This window comes from Marmota monax, unplaced genomic scaffold (assembly GCF_021218885.2).
Source record: "Marmota monax isolate L192 unplaced genomic scaffold, Marmota_monax_Labrador192_F-V1.1 WCK01_AAM20220418_F8-fsc00012, whole genome shotgun sequence".
NCBI classification, from domain to species: Eukaryota; Metazoa; Chordata; class Mammalia; order Rodentia; family Sciuridae; genus Marmota; species Marmota monax.
The window spans coordinates 32,093,566-32,110,147 of record NW_026695227.1 but is presented as its reverse complement, the minus strand read 5'-3'; the positions used below and the strand labels follow the sequence as shown (position 1 = coordinate 32,110,147).

Genomic DNA, 16,582 nt, shown 5'->3' with positions numbered 1-16,582 from the left:
AAAAGCAGAAATGGACTGGTGAAAGACAGGAGCTAATATTAATTGAATCATTACTTTTGGGGGGCTACTTTGGTACCTCATTTAATCCTTACAACAATTTTAGGAAGAGGTATAATTATTACTAATTTTTAGATTAAAATACCGAGGCTCAGAGATATAAAGTTATTTGCCCAAGATTATGCAGCTAGTAGTAGAGCTCTTGTTCAAACAAAGGATGATTCTATCTAATAAGTATTTTACTCTACTCTGGATTACAATTCTGGATTCAAGAAATTTTGAATCTTCAGGTCTCCATGTGATCTCCCTCTTCTGGTCTCTGAGATGAGGACCCATTCATTCCTTTACCTACAGATACATATTTTGGGATTAAATTGGCTCAAGGAAAGGAAAGTGAATTAAAGAGATATTGGATGGTCCATGAATGAAATAAGACTTGGATCTTGGGGCTTATCAAAGTACGAAGATGTGTTTAAGCCTAGAGCTCCTAGAGAGAAACCTATGGCTGAAACCAGGAGCATATCATCACCTTCATGTCAACCTCTTTCCCTTCTCTTAAGTCTCAATTCCTTTTTTAAGTCAATAGATATTTTTATTTATTTTTATTTTTTTAAATTTTTTATTGTTGGTTGTTCAAAACATTACATAGTTCTTGATATATCATATTTCACACTTTGATTCAAGTGGGTTATGAACTCCCATTTTTACCCCGTATACAGATTGCAGAATCACATCAGTTACACATCCATTGATTTACATATTGCCATACTAGTGCCTAAGTATTTTTAAAAAGTCCTTTGGAGGGGATGGGGGTGTAGCTCAGTGATTAGAGCATGTGCTTAGCATGCATGAGGCCAGGGTTTGATCCATAGCAAGCCCCCTCTCCCCTGCCAAAAAAAAGTCCTATTCGATGCAGGAACTATAGTAGGAGATATTTAGAGTACAAGTCTGAAAAAAACCTATTCTCTATTCTTAAGATCACTTCTAGTGGGAGAGGCGGATATATAAAAATATTATAATTAAAATGATTGTTTAAAAAAGTAACAGAATACAACAATGAACTAATACCTTTACATATGGGGGGGGGGAATGCCAGTCTTTAGAACTGGATCTCAAATTAGCATTCTAATTTAGATGTGGCCAATTTAAACCCTTTAACTATTCTCATTATTGGTGAAATCTAAAGGTAAATATAATATTTACCTTTAGAAATCAGGAGCTATGGCACATACCTGTAATCGTAGTGATCTGGGAGGCTGAGGCAGGAGGATCTCAAGTTCAAAGCCAGCCTCAGCAATTTAGTGAGGCCCTAAGCAACTTAACTAGATCACGTCTCAAAATAAGAAGAGCTGGTCTGGTGATATGGCTCAGTGGTCAAGTGCCCCTGGGTTCAATCCCCAGTACCAAAAAAATTATACATATATATATTATATATTCATAAATATAATTATATATAATTAGAAACATAAATACATACATATATATATATAATTCTAATTACAAGATTTGTCTTGAGGACTACCAATAATGTAATAATGTTCCTAGCATATAGATGATGCTTAATAAAAAGTGACCATTGTTGTTCCTTGATCCTCAAAAGAGAAAGAGGGAGAAGGCATGGTTACCTTTATTTACAATCCAGGAAGCTAAATCTCCTCCATAGATTGACTATTCGGAAGACATTAAACTAGTAAGAGAAGACACCAGCCCAAAATTTATCTTCAAATCTTTTAAATCCTAACATTTCTCCACCACAACCTTTTAAAAAACAATACTTTTGCCCATTTCGTACAGTTCAAATGCATCAGGAAGAAGGCGGAAGATGTGATGCGTATCAAGGGAAATGCAGTTTAAGAGGGTCTTGGCCTCCGCAGAGAGGAGAGTTTAAAGAGCTGGGAGGATAAATAGAAGCAAACGAGGGCACACAGGGAACTTTTGAGAAACAGAGTCTCGCTGGGAGTTGGAGACGGTTTAGAAAAGGCTAGAAGAAGGGCTTCCGCTAAGACTTAGGCGCAATTTGGTAGGCAGAAGACATCAGAACTCCACCGTCCCCAGACACGTCTTAAATCCAGACACTCAACTCAAGCCAAGTCCTTTCAGAGACCGCCCAACCCATCTCCCGGGGCGGGGCGGGGGGAGTGCAGATAGCCTATCATCGCTGCGAGGCCAACGAGGTGTCTTCTTCATTGGCGAGTGGCAGGGTGACGTCATGCTCGCCGGGCTGGCGGAGGAAGAGGGTGCCATGATTGGTTGGAGCTGGGGCGGCGGGTGGTGGAGGGGCCTGGCGAGTCTGGGTTTCAAGCCTGTGCTGGACTTTCTTCTTCCATGTTTCCAGGCCATAGGGGGCTGCAGAGGGCGGGGAGTAGGTTCAGCAGAAACCTGGATTTGATTTTAAGAGCCGTGGGGTTGAGAAAGGTTGACCGGAAGTGATCTTGGTACTGACCGGAAGCGAGGCCTGGAGGGGAAAGAGAGCGGGTCCCCGGAGGGAGGGAGGGGGTTTCCAGCAGAAGGGGGCGGGGGAAAAGGTGCAGAAGCGGCGTAAGAGCGTGGTGCATGTTGCCAGTCGCTGCTACTGGTCTGTGTGGAAGGCAGTGAGCGACCGCCAGCGAGCTCCAGAGGCTAGTCCAAGGAGTGGGAGTGCAGGAGTCCAGGGCTGTCTATGGGAAGTCTGAAATAGTTGAGCAAAGGGAGCCTTACACTCCTGAGAACGGGGCGGGAGGGATTTTGGAAGCCGCGGTGGCCAAGAGCGAGTAGCTAAGGGTACGGGAGATTAGTTGTGCAGCCACTGCTGCTCACGCTTGCGGGTGGATGGTGGGCAGTGTGTGTGATTTTGGAGTTTTCTACTGTCTTAACCCCTGTGGGGTAGAGTTACGCTCCGCGCATTTGTAAAAGAAGCGGTGTCACCTGGGGCACGGAAGGAGCCAGGATGGCTTGGGCTCTGAAGCTGCCTCTGGCCGATGAAGTGATTGAATCCGGGCTGGTGCAGGACTTTGATGCTAGCCTGTCCGGGATCGGTCAGGAACTGGGTGCTGGTGCCTATAGCATGAGGTGAGTGAGATTTTCCTGGACCCTACCTTTTGAATAACAAAGGCAGGATAGGGAGTAAGAAAGGCGGGGCTGGGCCATAGAGTTTAAAAAGCTGTCTGCCGTTGGGGAAAAGGGACTTTTTAAAAAATTGTTTTGAGTTGTGATTGTTGTGGAAGAAATGGAAGAAGAGATCGTAGGCAGTATGAAGTCTGCATAGGCAGTAGGAGAAGGAAGAATGACCCCTGATTAGCTATTAAATGCGCGTTGAGAGGTCGTTGTGCCAATGTGGGAGACTTGGCGACCAATGGTATATATGTATATATGGATAGGTCTGGATTTGTGTGAAATAAGGGTTACGGTGAGCCTGTGAGGGATGGCTAAGGAGTTAGGGATTTGGGAGCCGGGGTTTAATGATGAATTTTGATTGACTGCTTGTTGGAAAATAGCTGTAATCTATCACTAACCTCCTCAAACGACTTTCTTTACTTTGAGGGTTTCTGTCTTTCAAAACAAGCTGCGAAATGAAAAAGTTGCAAAAAGAACTTATGGATGGTTCTGGACCTGCATGTATCAAACTAATTGTTAATAATAGATTCAAAGCCTTTGATAGCAGGGGTTGCTTCCTATGTAACCTGTTCTCATGCATTGGCTACTACATTTCCCCATATGGTTTCTTTATAAGTGTGAAAAGAATCGTGTGGAAATGCTGAAATAGCTGTATCTTAGAGTTATATGGAATATAATTGGATTTTCTAGAGCATTATTTGATACTTTAGAACTGAACATTTCATTGGTTTTATGAGTTTAGAGGGAAAAGTTGCTTTTTATAGGTAAGATGGACAAATGTTTTATTCTGGTAGTGAGATCCTTTGAGAGTTATGTAAAGTTCCTTTCTTTATCTCTGCTAGTTCAAAGTGACTTTCCACAACTGAAGTAAATTATGAGTTAGAACTTAATATTTCACCATCTTCAGGAATCTTTGCTCACAAAATAATAGTCTGTCTTTATATGAATATGTTAGTGATTTTTCAGGGATTTAAGTTTTGTTATACAATGCTATTAGTCTTGAAAAAGTTATCTTTAGTTTTAACTTTAGCCTGTCCTGGTTTAGGTGATTTTGATTACAAAAATAGAAATTAACTTGGTCTGACAGCAAGTGCCCTGAATTTGCACATCAGTATAGATATAATATTTGACAGTTATTGCTGTTTATATAAAGGTTACCACAGCAGAAAGGTTAATTATGTTTCGATTACCAAAGTTTAGAATGGATATAATTAAATATAACTCTACTGTGTGTACTACTACTACATGCTGTGCATGACATGTGACCTTATTTTTAAAAATATTTTTAGTTGATTTTTATTAACTTATTTATTTATCTAACTTGTTATATAAGATATCAGAATGTGATTCAGTTCATATTACACATATAGAGCACAATTTTTCATGTCTCTGATTGAACCACAAGTAGAGTCACACCATTCGTGTCTTCGTACATGTACTTAGGGGAATGATGTCCATCTCATTCCACCATTTTTCCTACCCTGATACCCCCTTCCTTTCATTCCCTCCCCTTTGCTTTATCTAAAGTTGGTCTATTCCTCCCATGCTTCCCCCCACCATCTTATTTATGAATCAGCATTCTTGTATCAGAGAAAACATTCGGTATTTGGTATTTTGGAATTGGCTTATTTCACTTAGCATTATATTTATTCTCTATCTCCATCCATTTACCTGCAAATGCCATGATTTTATTCTCTTTTAATGCTGAGTAATTGGGCTGGGGTTGTGGCTCAGTGGTAGAGTGCTTGCCTGGCATGTGTGAGGCACTGGGTTCAATCCTTAGCACCACATAAAAATAAATAAATAAATAAAATCAACAACTAAAAAAATATTTTAAAAAATATGCTAAGTAATATTCCATTGTGTATATATACCACAATTTCTTTATGTCTACTGAAGGACATCTAGGTTGGTTTCATTGTGAATTGTGCTGCTATAAACATTTATGTGGCTGTGTCCCTGTAGTATGCTGTTTTTAAGTCCTTTGGGTGTAAACCGAGGAGTGGGATAGCTGGGTCAAATGGTGGTTTCATTCCTGGTTTTCCAAGGAATCTCCATACTGTTTTCCTTATTGGCTGCACCAATTTGCAGTCCCACCAGCAGTGTATGAGTGTGCCTTTTCCCCCACATCCTCACCAACACTTATTGTTGTTTGTATTCTTAATAGCTGCCATTCTGACTGGAGTGAGATGAAATCTTAGAGTACTTTTGATTTGCCTTTCTCTAATTGCTAGAGATGTTGAACATTTTTTCATATATTTGTTGAATAATTTGTATATCATCTTCTGAGAAGTATCTGTTCAGTTAAAAAAGCCTACATATATTTTTATTTATTTATATTCAGTCCCTCACACATGCTAGGCAAGTGCTCTACCACTGAGCTACAACCCCAGCTCGTGACCTTACATTTAAGAGTGCTTTCCAAATCATCCTATGTGTGGTCTTCACAGTTAGTAGGATGATTTGCACAATTACATATTAAGAACTTTTTTCCAACATCAACTGCCTTCCAAACTATTTTCAAACATCACATTATTTTTCTTAAGAGTACAGCATACCAGAGTTTTAAGTAATTTATTCTTTGCTTTACTCACCTTTTTCTTTTTCATGTATTATGTACTTGTCATTATTCTCTTGACTCTTACGTGTATTCAGTATTTTGCATTAATTTGTTAGATATTGATTCTCAAATTTTAGTATTCATAAGTTATCTGTTGTTCTTATTATAATAAAGTCTTTCTGAACCTTATTAAAGAAAATGTTCTCTTTGACAAGGAATTTTTTTTGTTTTAGTTACATGACAGTAGAATGCACTTTAACACATATACATAAATGGAGTATAACTTCTCATTCTTCTGGTTGTACATGATGTAGAATCAATGTCAGATTCTTTTTTTTTTTTTTTTTTTTTTGGTGGGGGGGTACTAGGGATTGAACTACAGGGCACTCAACTATTGAGCCACATCCCCAGCACTTTTTTGAATTTTATTTAGAGATAGAGCCTCACTGAGTTACTTAGTGCCTCGCTTTTGCTGAGGCTGGCTTTGAACTTGTTTTTTTTTTTTTATTTATTTTTAATGTTAGTTGTTCAAAACATTACTGGCTTTGAACTTGTGATCCTCCTGCCTCAGCCTCCCAAGCTGCTGGGATTACAGGTGTATGCCATGGCACCCCGTGGTCTGCCTTCAGATTCATTTTGTTATCTTTCCTACCCCCATGCCCCCTCCCTTCCCTTCATTCCCTTCTGCCTAATCCAAAGTAACTCTGTTCTTCCCTAGCCCCACTCCCCTTTATTGTGAATTAGCATCCATGTATCAGAGAAAACAATTAGCCTTTGGTTTTGGGGATTGGCTTATTTCACTTAGCACCATATTCTCCAGTTCTGTTCATTTACTGGTACATGCCATTATTTCATTCTTCTTTAAGGCTGAGTTCTATTCCATTGTGTATATATACTACATTTTCTTTATCCATTCATCTGTTGAAGGACACCTAGGTTGGTTCCATAGTTTAGCTAATTGTGAGTCGAGCTGTTATAACATTGATGTGGCTAAGTCACTGTAGTATGCTGATTTTAAGTCCTTTGGGTATATACTGAGGAGTGGGATAGCTGGGTCAAATGGTGGTTCCATTCCAAGTTTTCTGAGAAATTTCCATATCGCTTTCCATAATGGTTGCACCGATTTGCGGTCCCACCAGCAATGTATGAATGTACCGTTTCCCCCCATCCTTGCCAACATTTATTGTTGCTTATATTTGTGATAATTGCCATGCTAACTGGAGTGAGATGAAATCTTAGAGTAGTTTTGGTTTGCATTTCTCTAACTGCAGAGATGTTGAACATTTTTTTCATATACTTGTTGATTGATTGTATTTTTCTGTGAAATAAATGTTCAGTTCCTTAGCCCATTTATTGATTGGGTTATTTGGGGTTTTTTGTTTGTTTGTTTTGTTTTGTTTGGTGTGTTGTTGTTTTTTTTGAATTCTGTATGTATCCTGGAGATTAATGCTCTGTCTGAGGTATGTATGGTAAAGATTTTCTCCCATTCTGTTGCCTCTCTCTTAACATTATTGTTTCCTTTGCTGAGAGAAAGCTTTTTAGTTTGAATCCATCCCATTTATTGATTCTTGATTTTACTTCTTGTGCTTTAGGAGTTTTGTTAATAAGTCAGATCCTAAGCTGATGTGATGAAGATTTAGGCCTACTTTTTCTTCTATTAGGCGCAGGGTCTCTGTTCTGGTGTCCAAGTTTTTGATCCACTTTGAATTGAGTTTTGTTCATGGTGAGAGATAGGGGTTTAATTTCATTTTGTTATATATGGATTTCCAATTTTTCCAGCACCATTTGTTGAATAGATCATCTTTTCTCCAGTGAATGTTTTTGGCGTTTTTGTCTAGTATGAGATAACTGTATTTATGTGGGTTTGTCTCTGTGTCTTCTATTCCGTACCATTGGTTTTCACATCTATTTTGGTGCCAATACCATGCCATTTTTGTTACTATGGCTCTGTAGTATAGTTTAAGGTCTGGTATTGTGATGATTCCTGCTTCACTCTTCTTGTTAAGGATTGCTTTGGCTATTCTGGGTCTCTTCTTTTTTTTTTTCAATAACTACATTTAGTAATTAACATGAAATTGGCATTTTATTGTTTAATTTTTTATAATGTACACAATACCTTTCATTTATTTATTTATTTTAAAATTTTTTTATTTTTTTAGTTGTAGTTGGACACAATACCTTTATTTTATTTATTTATTTTTATGTGGTGTTGAAGATTGAACTCAGGGTCTTGCACGTGCTAGATGAGTGCTCTACTGCTGAGCCACAACCCCAGCTCAATACCTTTTATTTTTATATATTCATTTTTATGTGGTGCCGAGGATCAAACCCAGTGTACTAGGCAAGTGTTCTGCCACTGAGCCTCAGCCCCAGCCCCTGGGCCTCTTATTTTTCTAAATGAATTTTGTGATTGCTTTTTCTAGTTCTATGAAGAATGTCATCGGGATTTTAATAGGAATTGCATTAAATCAGTTTTTGGTAGTATGGCTGTTTTGACAATATTAATTCTGCCAATTTAGGAGCATGGGTGGTGTTTCCATCTTCTGCAGTTTTCTTCAATTTCTTTCTTTAGTGTTCTGTAGTTTTCATCGTAGAGGTCTTTCACCTCTTTTATTAGATTGATTCCCAAGGTTTTTTTTTTTTTTTTTTTTGAGGTTATTGTGAATGGAGTAGTTTTTCTAATTTCTCTCTCAGTAGATTCATCACTGATATAGGAATGAATTTGATTCATTCATGTTGATTTTATATCCTGCTAGTTTACTTAATTCATTTATTAATTCTAGAAGTTTTCTGATGGAATTTTTTGGATCTTCTAAATACAGAATCATGTCACTAGCAAATAGTGATAGTTTGAGTTCTTCTTTTCTTATTCATATCCCTTTAATTTTGTTCTCCTGTCTAATTGCTCTTCCTAAAATTTGAAGGGTGATGTTGAGTAGAAGTGGTGAAAGAGGACATTTTAAAATATTTATTTATCTATTTTGTATTGGGGGATTGAACTCAAGGGCACTTTACCACTGAGCCACATCCCCAGCCTTTTTTGGATTTTATTTAGAGACAGGGTCTCACTGAGTTGCTTAGCACCTCACTTTTGCTTTTGCTGTCTTTGAACTCTCGATCCTCCTGTGGGCAAGTGCACCTGGCTCCAACCCTTTTTATTTTTCATTTTGAGATGAGAATCTTGCTAAATTGCTGAGGGTCTTGTTAAGTTGCTGAGGCTGGCCTCAAACCTGTGATCCTCCTGCCTCAGCTCTGGGATCACTGGGTTTATAGGCATGTATATCCATGCTTGGCGTGGCAAGCAATTTATTATATAAAATATATTCCTTAATGTATTTGTTTTACTCTAGTTTGCTTATTTTCTGCTGTATCTTATAGTGGGTTCTTCAGATTTATTGCTTTGTATCTGAGATTTCTGTTTTTGATTCTTGATCTTTTATTGAATGAATTTTGAATTTTGTGATTGCTTTTTCTAGTTGATCTGCTATTGTATTTCTAATGTTCTTTTTGTAAGTGGTCCTTTTATATTTTTCTTACCTTTTCCTTACATTTTTATGCATGGTGAAAAACTTTATAATAAAACTAAAGGAGATTCTTTGAGAACATGTTGAGTGAAAGTAGCCAGTTACAAAAAACCATATAACATATTCTTTCATTTCTGTGACATGTCAAGAATAGGAAAATCTGTTTAGAAAGAAAGTAGATTAGTGGTTGACTAGAACTGCAGGGGAGAAGGGAATTGGGAATGATTGCTGATTGATGTGAAATTTCTTAGGGGTGTGATAAAAATTATTCTAAAATTAGTGGTGAAGATTGCACAACTCATTGAGCACAGTGGCACACATCTGTAATCCCAGCATCTTGGGAGCTGAGGCAGGAGGATCGTGAGTTCAAAGCCAGCCTCTGCATCGAAGCCCTAAGCAACTTATCGAAGCCCTAAGCAACTCAGCAAGACCCTGTCTCTAAATAAAAAAAATTAAATGGACTGGGGATGTGACTCAGTAGTTAAGCACCTCTGGGTTCAATCCTCAGTACCAATAAATAAATAAATAAATAAATAAATAAATAAAATAAAAAGATTGTACAACTCTATGACTACATTAAAGACAATTGAATTATATACTTTATTTTAATTTAATTTATTATTATTATTATTTTTTGTATTGTGGACTGAACCCAGGGGTGCTGTACCACCAAACTACAACCCCAGCCCTTTTTATTTTTTGAGGCAGGATCTTAAGTTGCTGAGGCTGGTCTCATTTTTGTGATCCTCCTGTTTCAGTGTCTAGAGTATCTGGGATTACAGGCATAAGCCATCTTGCCCAAATAATTTCTTTCTTTATTATTATTATTGTTAATTTTATTCATTTGTTTTTTGGTACCAGGGACTGAACCCAGGGGCGCTTTGCCATTAAGCCACATCCCCAGGCCTTTTTATTTTTTATTTTGACAACAGGGTCTCACTAGGTTATTTTGACAACAGGGTCTCACTAGTTTGCTTACAGCCTTGCTAAATTCCTGAAGTTTTTTCTTTGACTTAGCATAATGTTTTCAGGATTCATCCAGAGGTTCAGGTTTGAACCTCTGATCCTACTGCCTCAGCCTCCTGAGCTGCTGGGATTACAGGCATGCACCACCATAATTGGCTGTTTAATACTTATTTTTTTGATGTGGGACTAGGGAGTAAACTGAGGGGTACTGTACCATAAAGCTACGTCTCTAGCCCTTTTTATTTTTAATTTGGAAACAGGGTCTCACTAAATTGCTGAGACTGACGTTGAACTTGCAGTACTGCCTCAGCCTCTCAGATCATTGGGATTACAGGTGTGCACACTATACGCAGCTTGAATTGTATACTTTGAATGAGTGAGTTCTATGGTATGTGAATTGTATGTCAGTAGAGCTGTTGTAAAAGAGTCTTAAGAGATTAAATTTTGTGTTTAAAAATTTTTTCCTTTTTTTAAAGTTCAGGTGAAATTAAAGTAACAGAAAATTAACCAAACTAAATGAACAAGTCAGTGCTATTTAGTATGATGAAAATGTTGTGCAATCACCACCTTGATTTAGTTCTAAAACATTTTTATCACCATAAAAGCAAACTTTATGCCCTTTAAGCAGTTGCTCTGCATCTCCTCTCCCCTGTTCCCCTGGTAACCACCAGTCTTTGTTCTAGTTCCATGGATTTACTATTTTGGATATTTCATATAAATAGAATCATATGGTATGTTACCTTTTGTGTCTGGCTTCTTTGACTTAGCATAATGTTTTCAGGATTCATCCATGTTGTAGTGTTGTCACTACTTCAGTATTTCATTCCTTTTCATTGCAGAATGATATACCATTATTTGGGTATAACACAATTTCCATATCTGTGCATCTATTGATAGACATTAGAGTTGTTTCTACCTTTTGATGATTATGAATAATGATGATATGGCCTTATGTTTTATGGTAGTCACTGTAACAAATAGCCTGAGGTGATTGATTTTGGCTTACAGTTTTGAAAGTTTTGGTCCATGATCAAATGGCCCCATTGCTTTCGGGCCCAAGGTGAGGCAACACATCAAGGCCAGGCTTATTTTGCCATGAAAGAGAGAGAGAGAGGAAGGGACTGGGGACCCACTATCCCCTTTAAAGGCATGCTTCCAGTGACCTTCCACTAAGTCCCACCTCTTACTCCCAATAGTGCCAAACTGGGGACTAAGCCTTTAACACATGAGGGTATTCCCAATCCAAATTAAAACATGTTTATGAAAGAGAAGACCACAAAATAATTGTAAATGTTTATACACAAGTTTCTGTCTGGAGTTATGTTTTCATTTCTCTTGGGTATATATCTAGAATTGGAAATACTGGATCATATGGTAATTTTATGTTTAACTTTCTTTTTTTTTTTGTATCGGGGGTTGAACCCAGGAGCATTTACCATTGAGCAAACTTCCCAGCTCCCACTGTTTAAAAAATTTTTTATTAGTTATTGATGGACCATTATTTATTTATTTGTTTATATGTGGTGCTGAGAATCAAACCCAGTGCCTCACACATGCTAGGCAAGCGCTTTCCACTGAGCCACAGCCCCAGCCCTCCCCAGCCCCTTTTTTATTTTTTAGTTTGAAACAGAGTCTCACTAAGTTGCTTAGGGCTTTTTAAGTTGCTGAGGCTGGCTTTGAACTTCAGTCCTCCTGTTTTAGCCTCCTGAGTTGCTGGTATTACAGGCATGTGCTACTGGCGCCTGGCCTGTGTTTAACTTTTTGAAAAATCACTCAAATGTTTTATATAGAAGCTGAACCATTTTACATAATGTGCAATGTTCTTTAGGATTTTTATTTCTTCACATCTTTATCAACACTTATTATTTTTCACTAAAATTTTTATTAAAACTATCTTAAGCAGTGTTAAGTAGTATCTTATTTTTTAAAAATATTTTTTAGTTGTAGCTATCAATACCTTTATTTATTTATTTGTATGTGGTGCTGAGGATTGAACCCAGGGCCTTGCACATGCTAGGCGAGCGCTCTACCACTGAGCCACAACCCCAGTCCTCTTATTGTGGTTTTGATTTGCATTTTTTTAATATATATTTTTTTAGTTGTAGGTGAACACAATAACTTTATTTTTATGTGGTGCTGAGGATTGAACCCAGTGCCTCTCGAGTGCTAGGCAACCGCTCTACCACTGAGCCACAACCCACTCAGCCCTTGATTTGCATTTTTAAAAAATAATTCTTGCGGTAGGGATATAGCTCAGTTAGTAGAGTACTTGCTTCACATGCACAAGGCCCTGGGTTCAATCCCCAGCACCCCCCCCACCACACACACACATACACACACAAATAATAATTCTTATTTTTTGTGGTGCTGGAGATTGAACCCAGGTGCTCATGCATGCCAGGTAAGCACTCTTATCACCAGCCCTTTTTATTTTCTTTTGAGACAGGGTCTCAAAATAAGTTGCCCAGGCAGGCATTGAATTTGTAATCCTCCTGCCTCACCCTTCTGAATAGTTGGAATTACTAGACTGGGCCACTGGGCACAGCTTTGATTTGCATTTTCTTAATGACCAATGATGTTGAATATCTTTTCATGTGCCTGTTAAACATTTGTATATATCATGTGGAAAAGAATCTGTTCAAGTCCTTTGCCCAGTTTTTAATGGAGTTATCAGTCTTTTTTTTTTTTCTCCTTCTGGTGCTGGGGATCAAATCTAGGGCTTTGTGCATGGTAAACATATGCTCTACCACTGAATTATGCTTCAGTCTGGGTTGTGCTTATGCTGGTGAGTTGTTAGAGTTCTTCTGCATTCTGGCTATTAGACCCTTATCAGATGTATGATTTGCTATTATTTTCTTCCTTCCTTTAGGTTGTCTTGCACATTCTTGGAAATGTCATTTGATGAAAAAGTGTTTAGTTTTTGGTTTGGGCGGGGAGTGGTTTGGAGTGAATCCAGGGGCTCATGTACAGTAGGCAAATGCTCTACCACTGAGCTACCTCCCCAGCCCTACCCTAGCCTTTGTATATTTTGAAACAGAGTCTTACTAAATTGCCATACTCACCTTAAACTAATGATCCTCCTGCCTCTACCTCCCAAGTACCTGGGATTATAGACGAGCACTAGCCAAAAGTGTTTAGTTTTTATGAAGTCTATTTTATCTAATTTTTCTTCTGTTGCTCGTGCTTTTGGTATATTAGGCTAATGCTGGCCTCATAGAATATTAGAAAGTTTTCCCTCTCTTCTGTTTTTGTATTTTGTTTTTGTGGCTTGTCAGTCTCTACCACTGAGTTATACCCCTAGCCCTTTTTTGAAATTTTTATTTTGATACAGGGTCTCACCAAATTGCTGAAGCCGACTTCAAACTTACAATCCTCCTGCTTCAGCCTCCTCATTCACTAGAATTACAGATGTGAATCACCATGGTCGGCCTCTTTTCTGTTTTATGGAAGTAGAATTGGTATTAATTTTTTCATATTTTTGCAGTACAGGGGATTGAGTAGAATTGGTATTAATTCTTTCATATTTTTGCAGAACAGGGGATTGAGTCCAGGGGTGTTCTAACACTGAACTACATCCTCAGCCCTTTTTTACTTTTTATTTTGAAACAAAGTTTCACTAAATTGTCTATGCTGACTTGGGATCCTCCAGCTTCGGCTTCCTGAGTCACTGGGGTTACTACAGGCATGTGCTACTATGTCTAGCTGCAGCTTCTCAGCAGTCAAAAGAAGCAATCAAAACACATAACCTTTGTTCAGTCTTCATTTAAAAATCAAACAAAAAGCCCCAAAACATATAATCTTGATTTTGGAGGAGAAGACCTCTGTTGTCCACCCAAGAACCACCAGCAAGCTGCAGCAGGAACTTGGACCACTTTCCTCAGAGCTCCCTGCCATGGGGCTAGGAGCTGGAAGATGAGAGAAGTTATGCCAAATGCTGAAATTCACTAAAACTTAGTAGCCTTTTTCTTTTCTTTTTTCAGTTGTTGAAGGACCTTTATTTTATTTATTTATATGTGGTGCTGAGAATTGAACCAGTGCCTCACGTGCTAGGCAAGCGCTCTACCACTGAGCCATAACCCCAGCCAGCAGCCTTTTTCTTTATCAGGCATTTTCTTAGATGCTGCAGATGTGTGTTTAGATCTAAATAATTGTTTCAAGCAGTTCTTGTCATCTCAGTAGTTGTTTTGGTTATAGGACAAATTTTTACTCCATCATCTTCTATGATCTCTGCAACTAATTTTTAGTGTCTTTTAACTAGTTGATCCCTGCTTTCAACTCAGCATACACACACACACTCCCCACCAATCCTATTTTATCTCTTAAACAGAAACTTTTGTAAATGCCTGTACATTTTGTTCATTTAAAAAATAATTTTGACGGGGCTGGGATTGTGGCTCAGCGGTAGAGCGCTCGCCTAGCATGCACGGGGCCCTGGGTTCAATCCTCAGCATCACATAAAAAATAAATGAATGGTATAAAAAAAATAAAAACATCATTAAGAAAACTTTAAAAAATGTGTAGAAATAATAAAAAAATAAATAAAAATAAATAAAAAAATAATTTTGAGGATGGGGATGTTGCTCAGTGGTAGTGCACGTGCTTAGCATGTGCAAGATTTTGGTTCAATCTCCAGTACCAAAATATTATTATTAATAATGATAATAATAAATATTATGATTTCAGAAAGAAATTTGGGAAGATAGTAAATAGGAAACACCAGAAATCTGTCTCCCCACCTAGACAGTATTTGCCTTGGGAGAATCTGTATTATGCAACTATTTGAAGTCTTGTAACTGTCAATAGAATTAACCACTGTTTACCAAACAATTCGTTAATTTCTGTGTTTCTGCTCTAAGTACAGTAGCAGCTATCCATCCCGCTCCCCTCAGCAGTGCATGTATTCCTGCACAGCTTATACATAGCTTTCAGGACTAAGGGCAGGCCAAAAGAGCCCTGTCTTCCAAGTATCAGGGAATTAGTGCTCTGGTCATGACTTCTGCTTCTGATCGCAGTGCACAGAGGTAGTGGCCATTACTGTTGTCTTTCTCCCTCCTTCTCTTGCAAGCCCCCCATTAGCAATGTCTGGGGAATTTAAAGGACTGGTACTTTATTTCCACCCACTTTATTATTTTCGGTTTTGTATTTTATCCCCCCAGGGGTGGGGATTGTACCCAAGGCTGCTAATACACGCTAGACATGTATTCTACAACTGAGCTACACCCCTAGCCCAATTTTTCCTTATGCTCTTGTATTTACCATCCCCCCTTTTTTTTCCTTTTTGTGGTTCTGGAGATTGAACCCAGGACCTCACACATATTAGGCAAGCAATCCACGATTGAGTTATATCCCCAGCTGCATCCCATTTTATTTTCTCTTTTTCCTCATTGAGAGCCAGACATAGAAGACCATGATACAACCAAATATATGGGAGAAATTAAGAAGTTGTTTTGTGTGTCCAGGAGAAGTCACAGGCTCAGAAAAGACCTGAAAAGATCTTAAGTTTACACTTCAGGCTGATCCTCGATATAGAGACATCCTTCTGCAATCAAAACAGGAGCAAAAAACAAAAATAGCAAACCCCAAGGAAGGGGAAGAATTTAACTTCCAGAGTTATCACATTATTAGATTCAAATATCCAATTTTGAACAAAATAATCACAAGGCATATGAAAAACAGAAAAGTATGATCCATTCAGAGGGAGTACCTAGAAAAAAGAGAGAAAAATGGGCAAAGAGAATATTTGAGGAAATAGTAGCCAAAACTGTCCAAATTTGCCAGATGCGGTGGCCACTACTGTAATCCCAGCGGGTCAGGAGGCTGAGGTAGGAGGATCGCAAATTCAAAGCCAGCCTCTGCAAAATCAAGGCACTAAGCAACTCAATGAGACACAGTCTCTAAATAAAATACAAAAAAGGGTTGGAGATGTGGTTCAGTGGTTGAGTGCCCCTGGGTTTAATCCCTGGTACCAAAACAAAACAAAACAAAAAAGCCTGGTCCAAATGTGTTGAACGATATGAATATAAATGAGGTTTACTGAACTCTAACAAGGATGAACTGAAAAAAGACTCACACTGAGGCATGTTACTATTGAAAAACTTTTTTTTTGTTTGTTTGTTTTGTGGTATTGGGATTAAGCCCAAGGGCACTCTACCACAAAGCTATATCCCCAGTCTCTGATATAATTCCTTGAGTTGAGTTTTGTGCATGGTGAGAGATGAGGTTTAATTTCATTTTGCTACATATGAATTTTTGGTTTTCCCAGTATGAGTTGTTGAAGAGGCTATCCTTTCTCCAATGTATGTTTTTAGTGCCTTTGTCTAGTATGAGATAACTGTATTCATGTGGGTTGATCTTTGTGTCTTCTATTCTGTACCATTACTCTACATGTCTATTTTGGAGCCAATACCATGCTGTTTTATTTACTATTGCTCTGTAGTATAGT

The 16,582-nt window shown here is 38.2% G+C and overlaps 1 protein-coding gene across 3 annotated transcripts in view; it reads left to right on the top strand.

Moving 5' to 3' along the window:
* The first annotated feature begins 2,499 nt into the window (after window positions 1–2,499).
* The window catches only part of Tfcp2 (transcription factor CP2), a 64,554-nt gene continuing 50,471 nt past the window's right edge, over window positions 2,500–16,582 (top strand). For 2 of the 3 annotated variants that reach the window (XM_046436342.2, XM_046436341.2), the window contains exon 1: window positions 2,500–3,045. In XM_046436342.2, the coding sequence (XP_046292298.1) occupies window positions 2,924–3,045 (122 nt within the window). In that variant the 5' untranslated portion in view covers window positions 2,500–2,923. The remainder of the gene's footprint in view (window positions 3,046–16,582) is intronic. The other variant, XM_046436340.2, reaches the window with a different exon arrangement.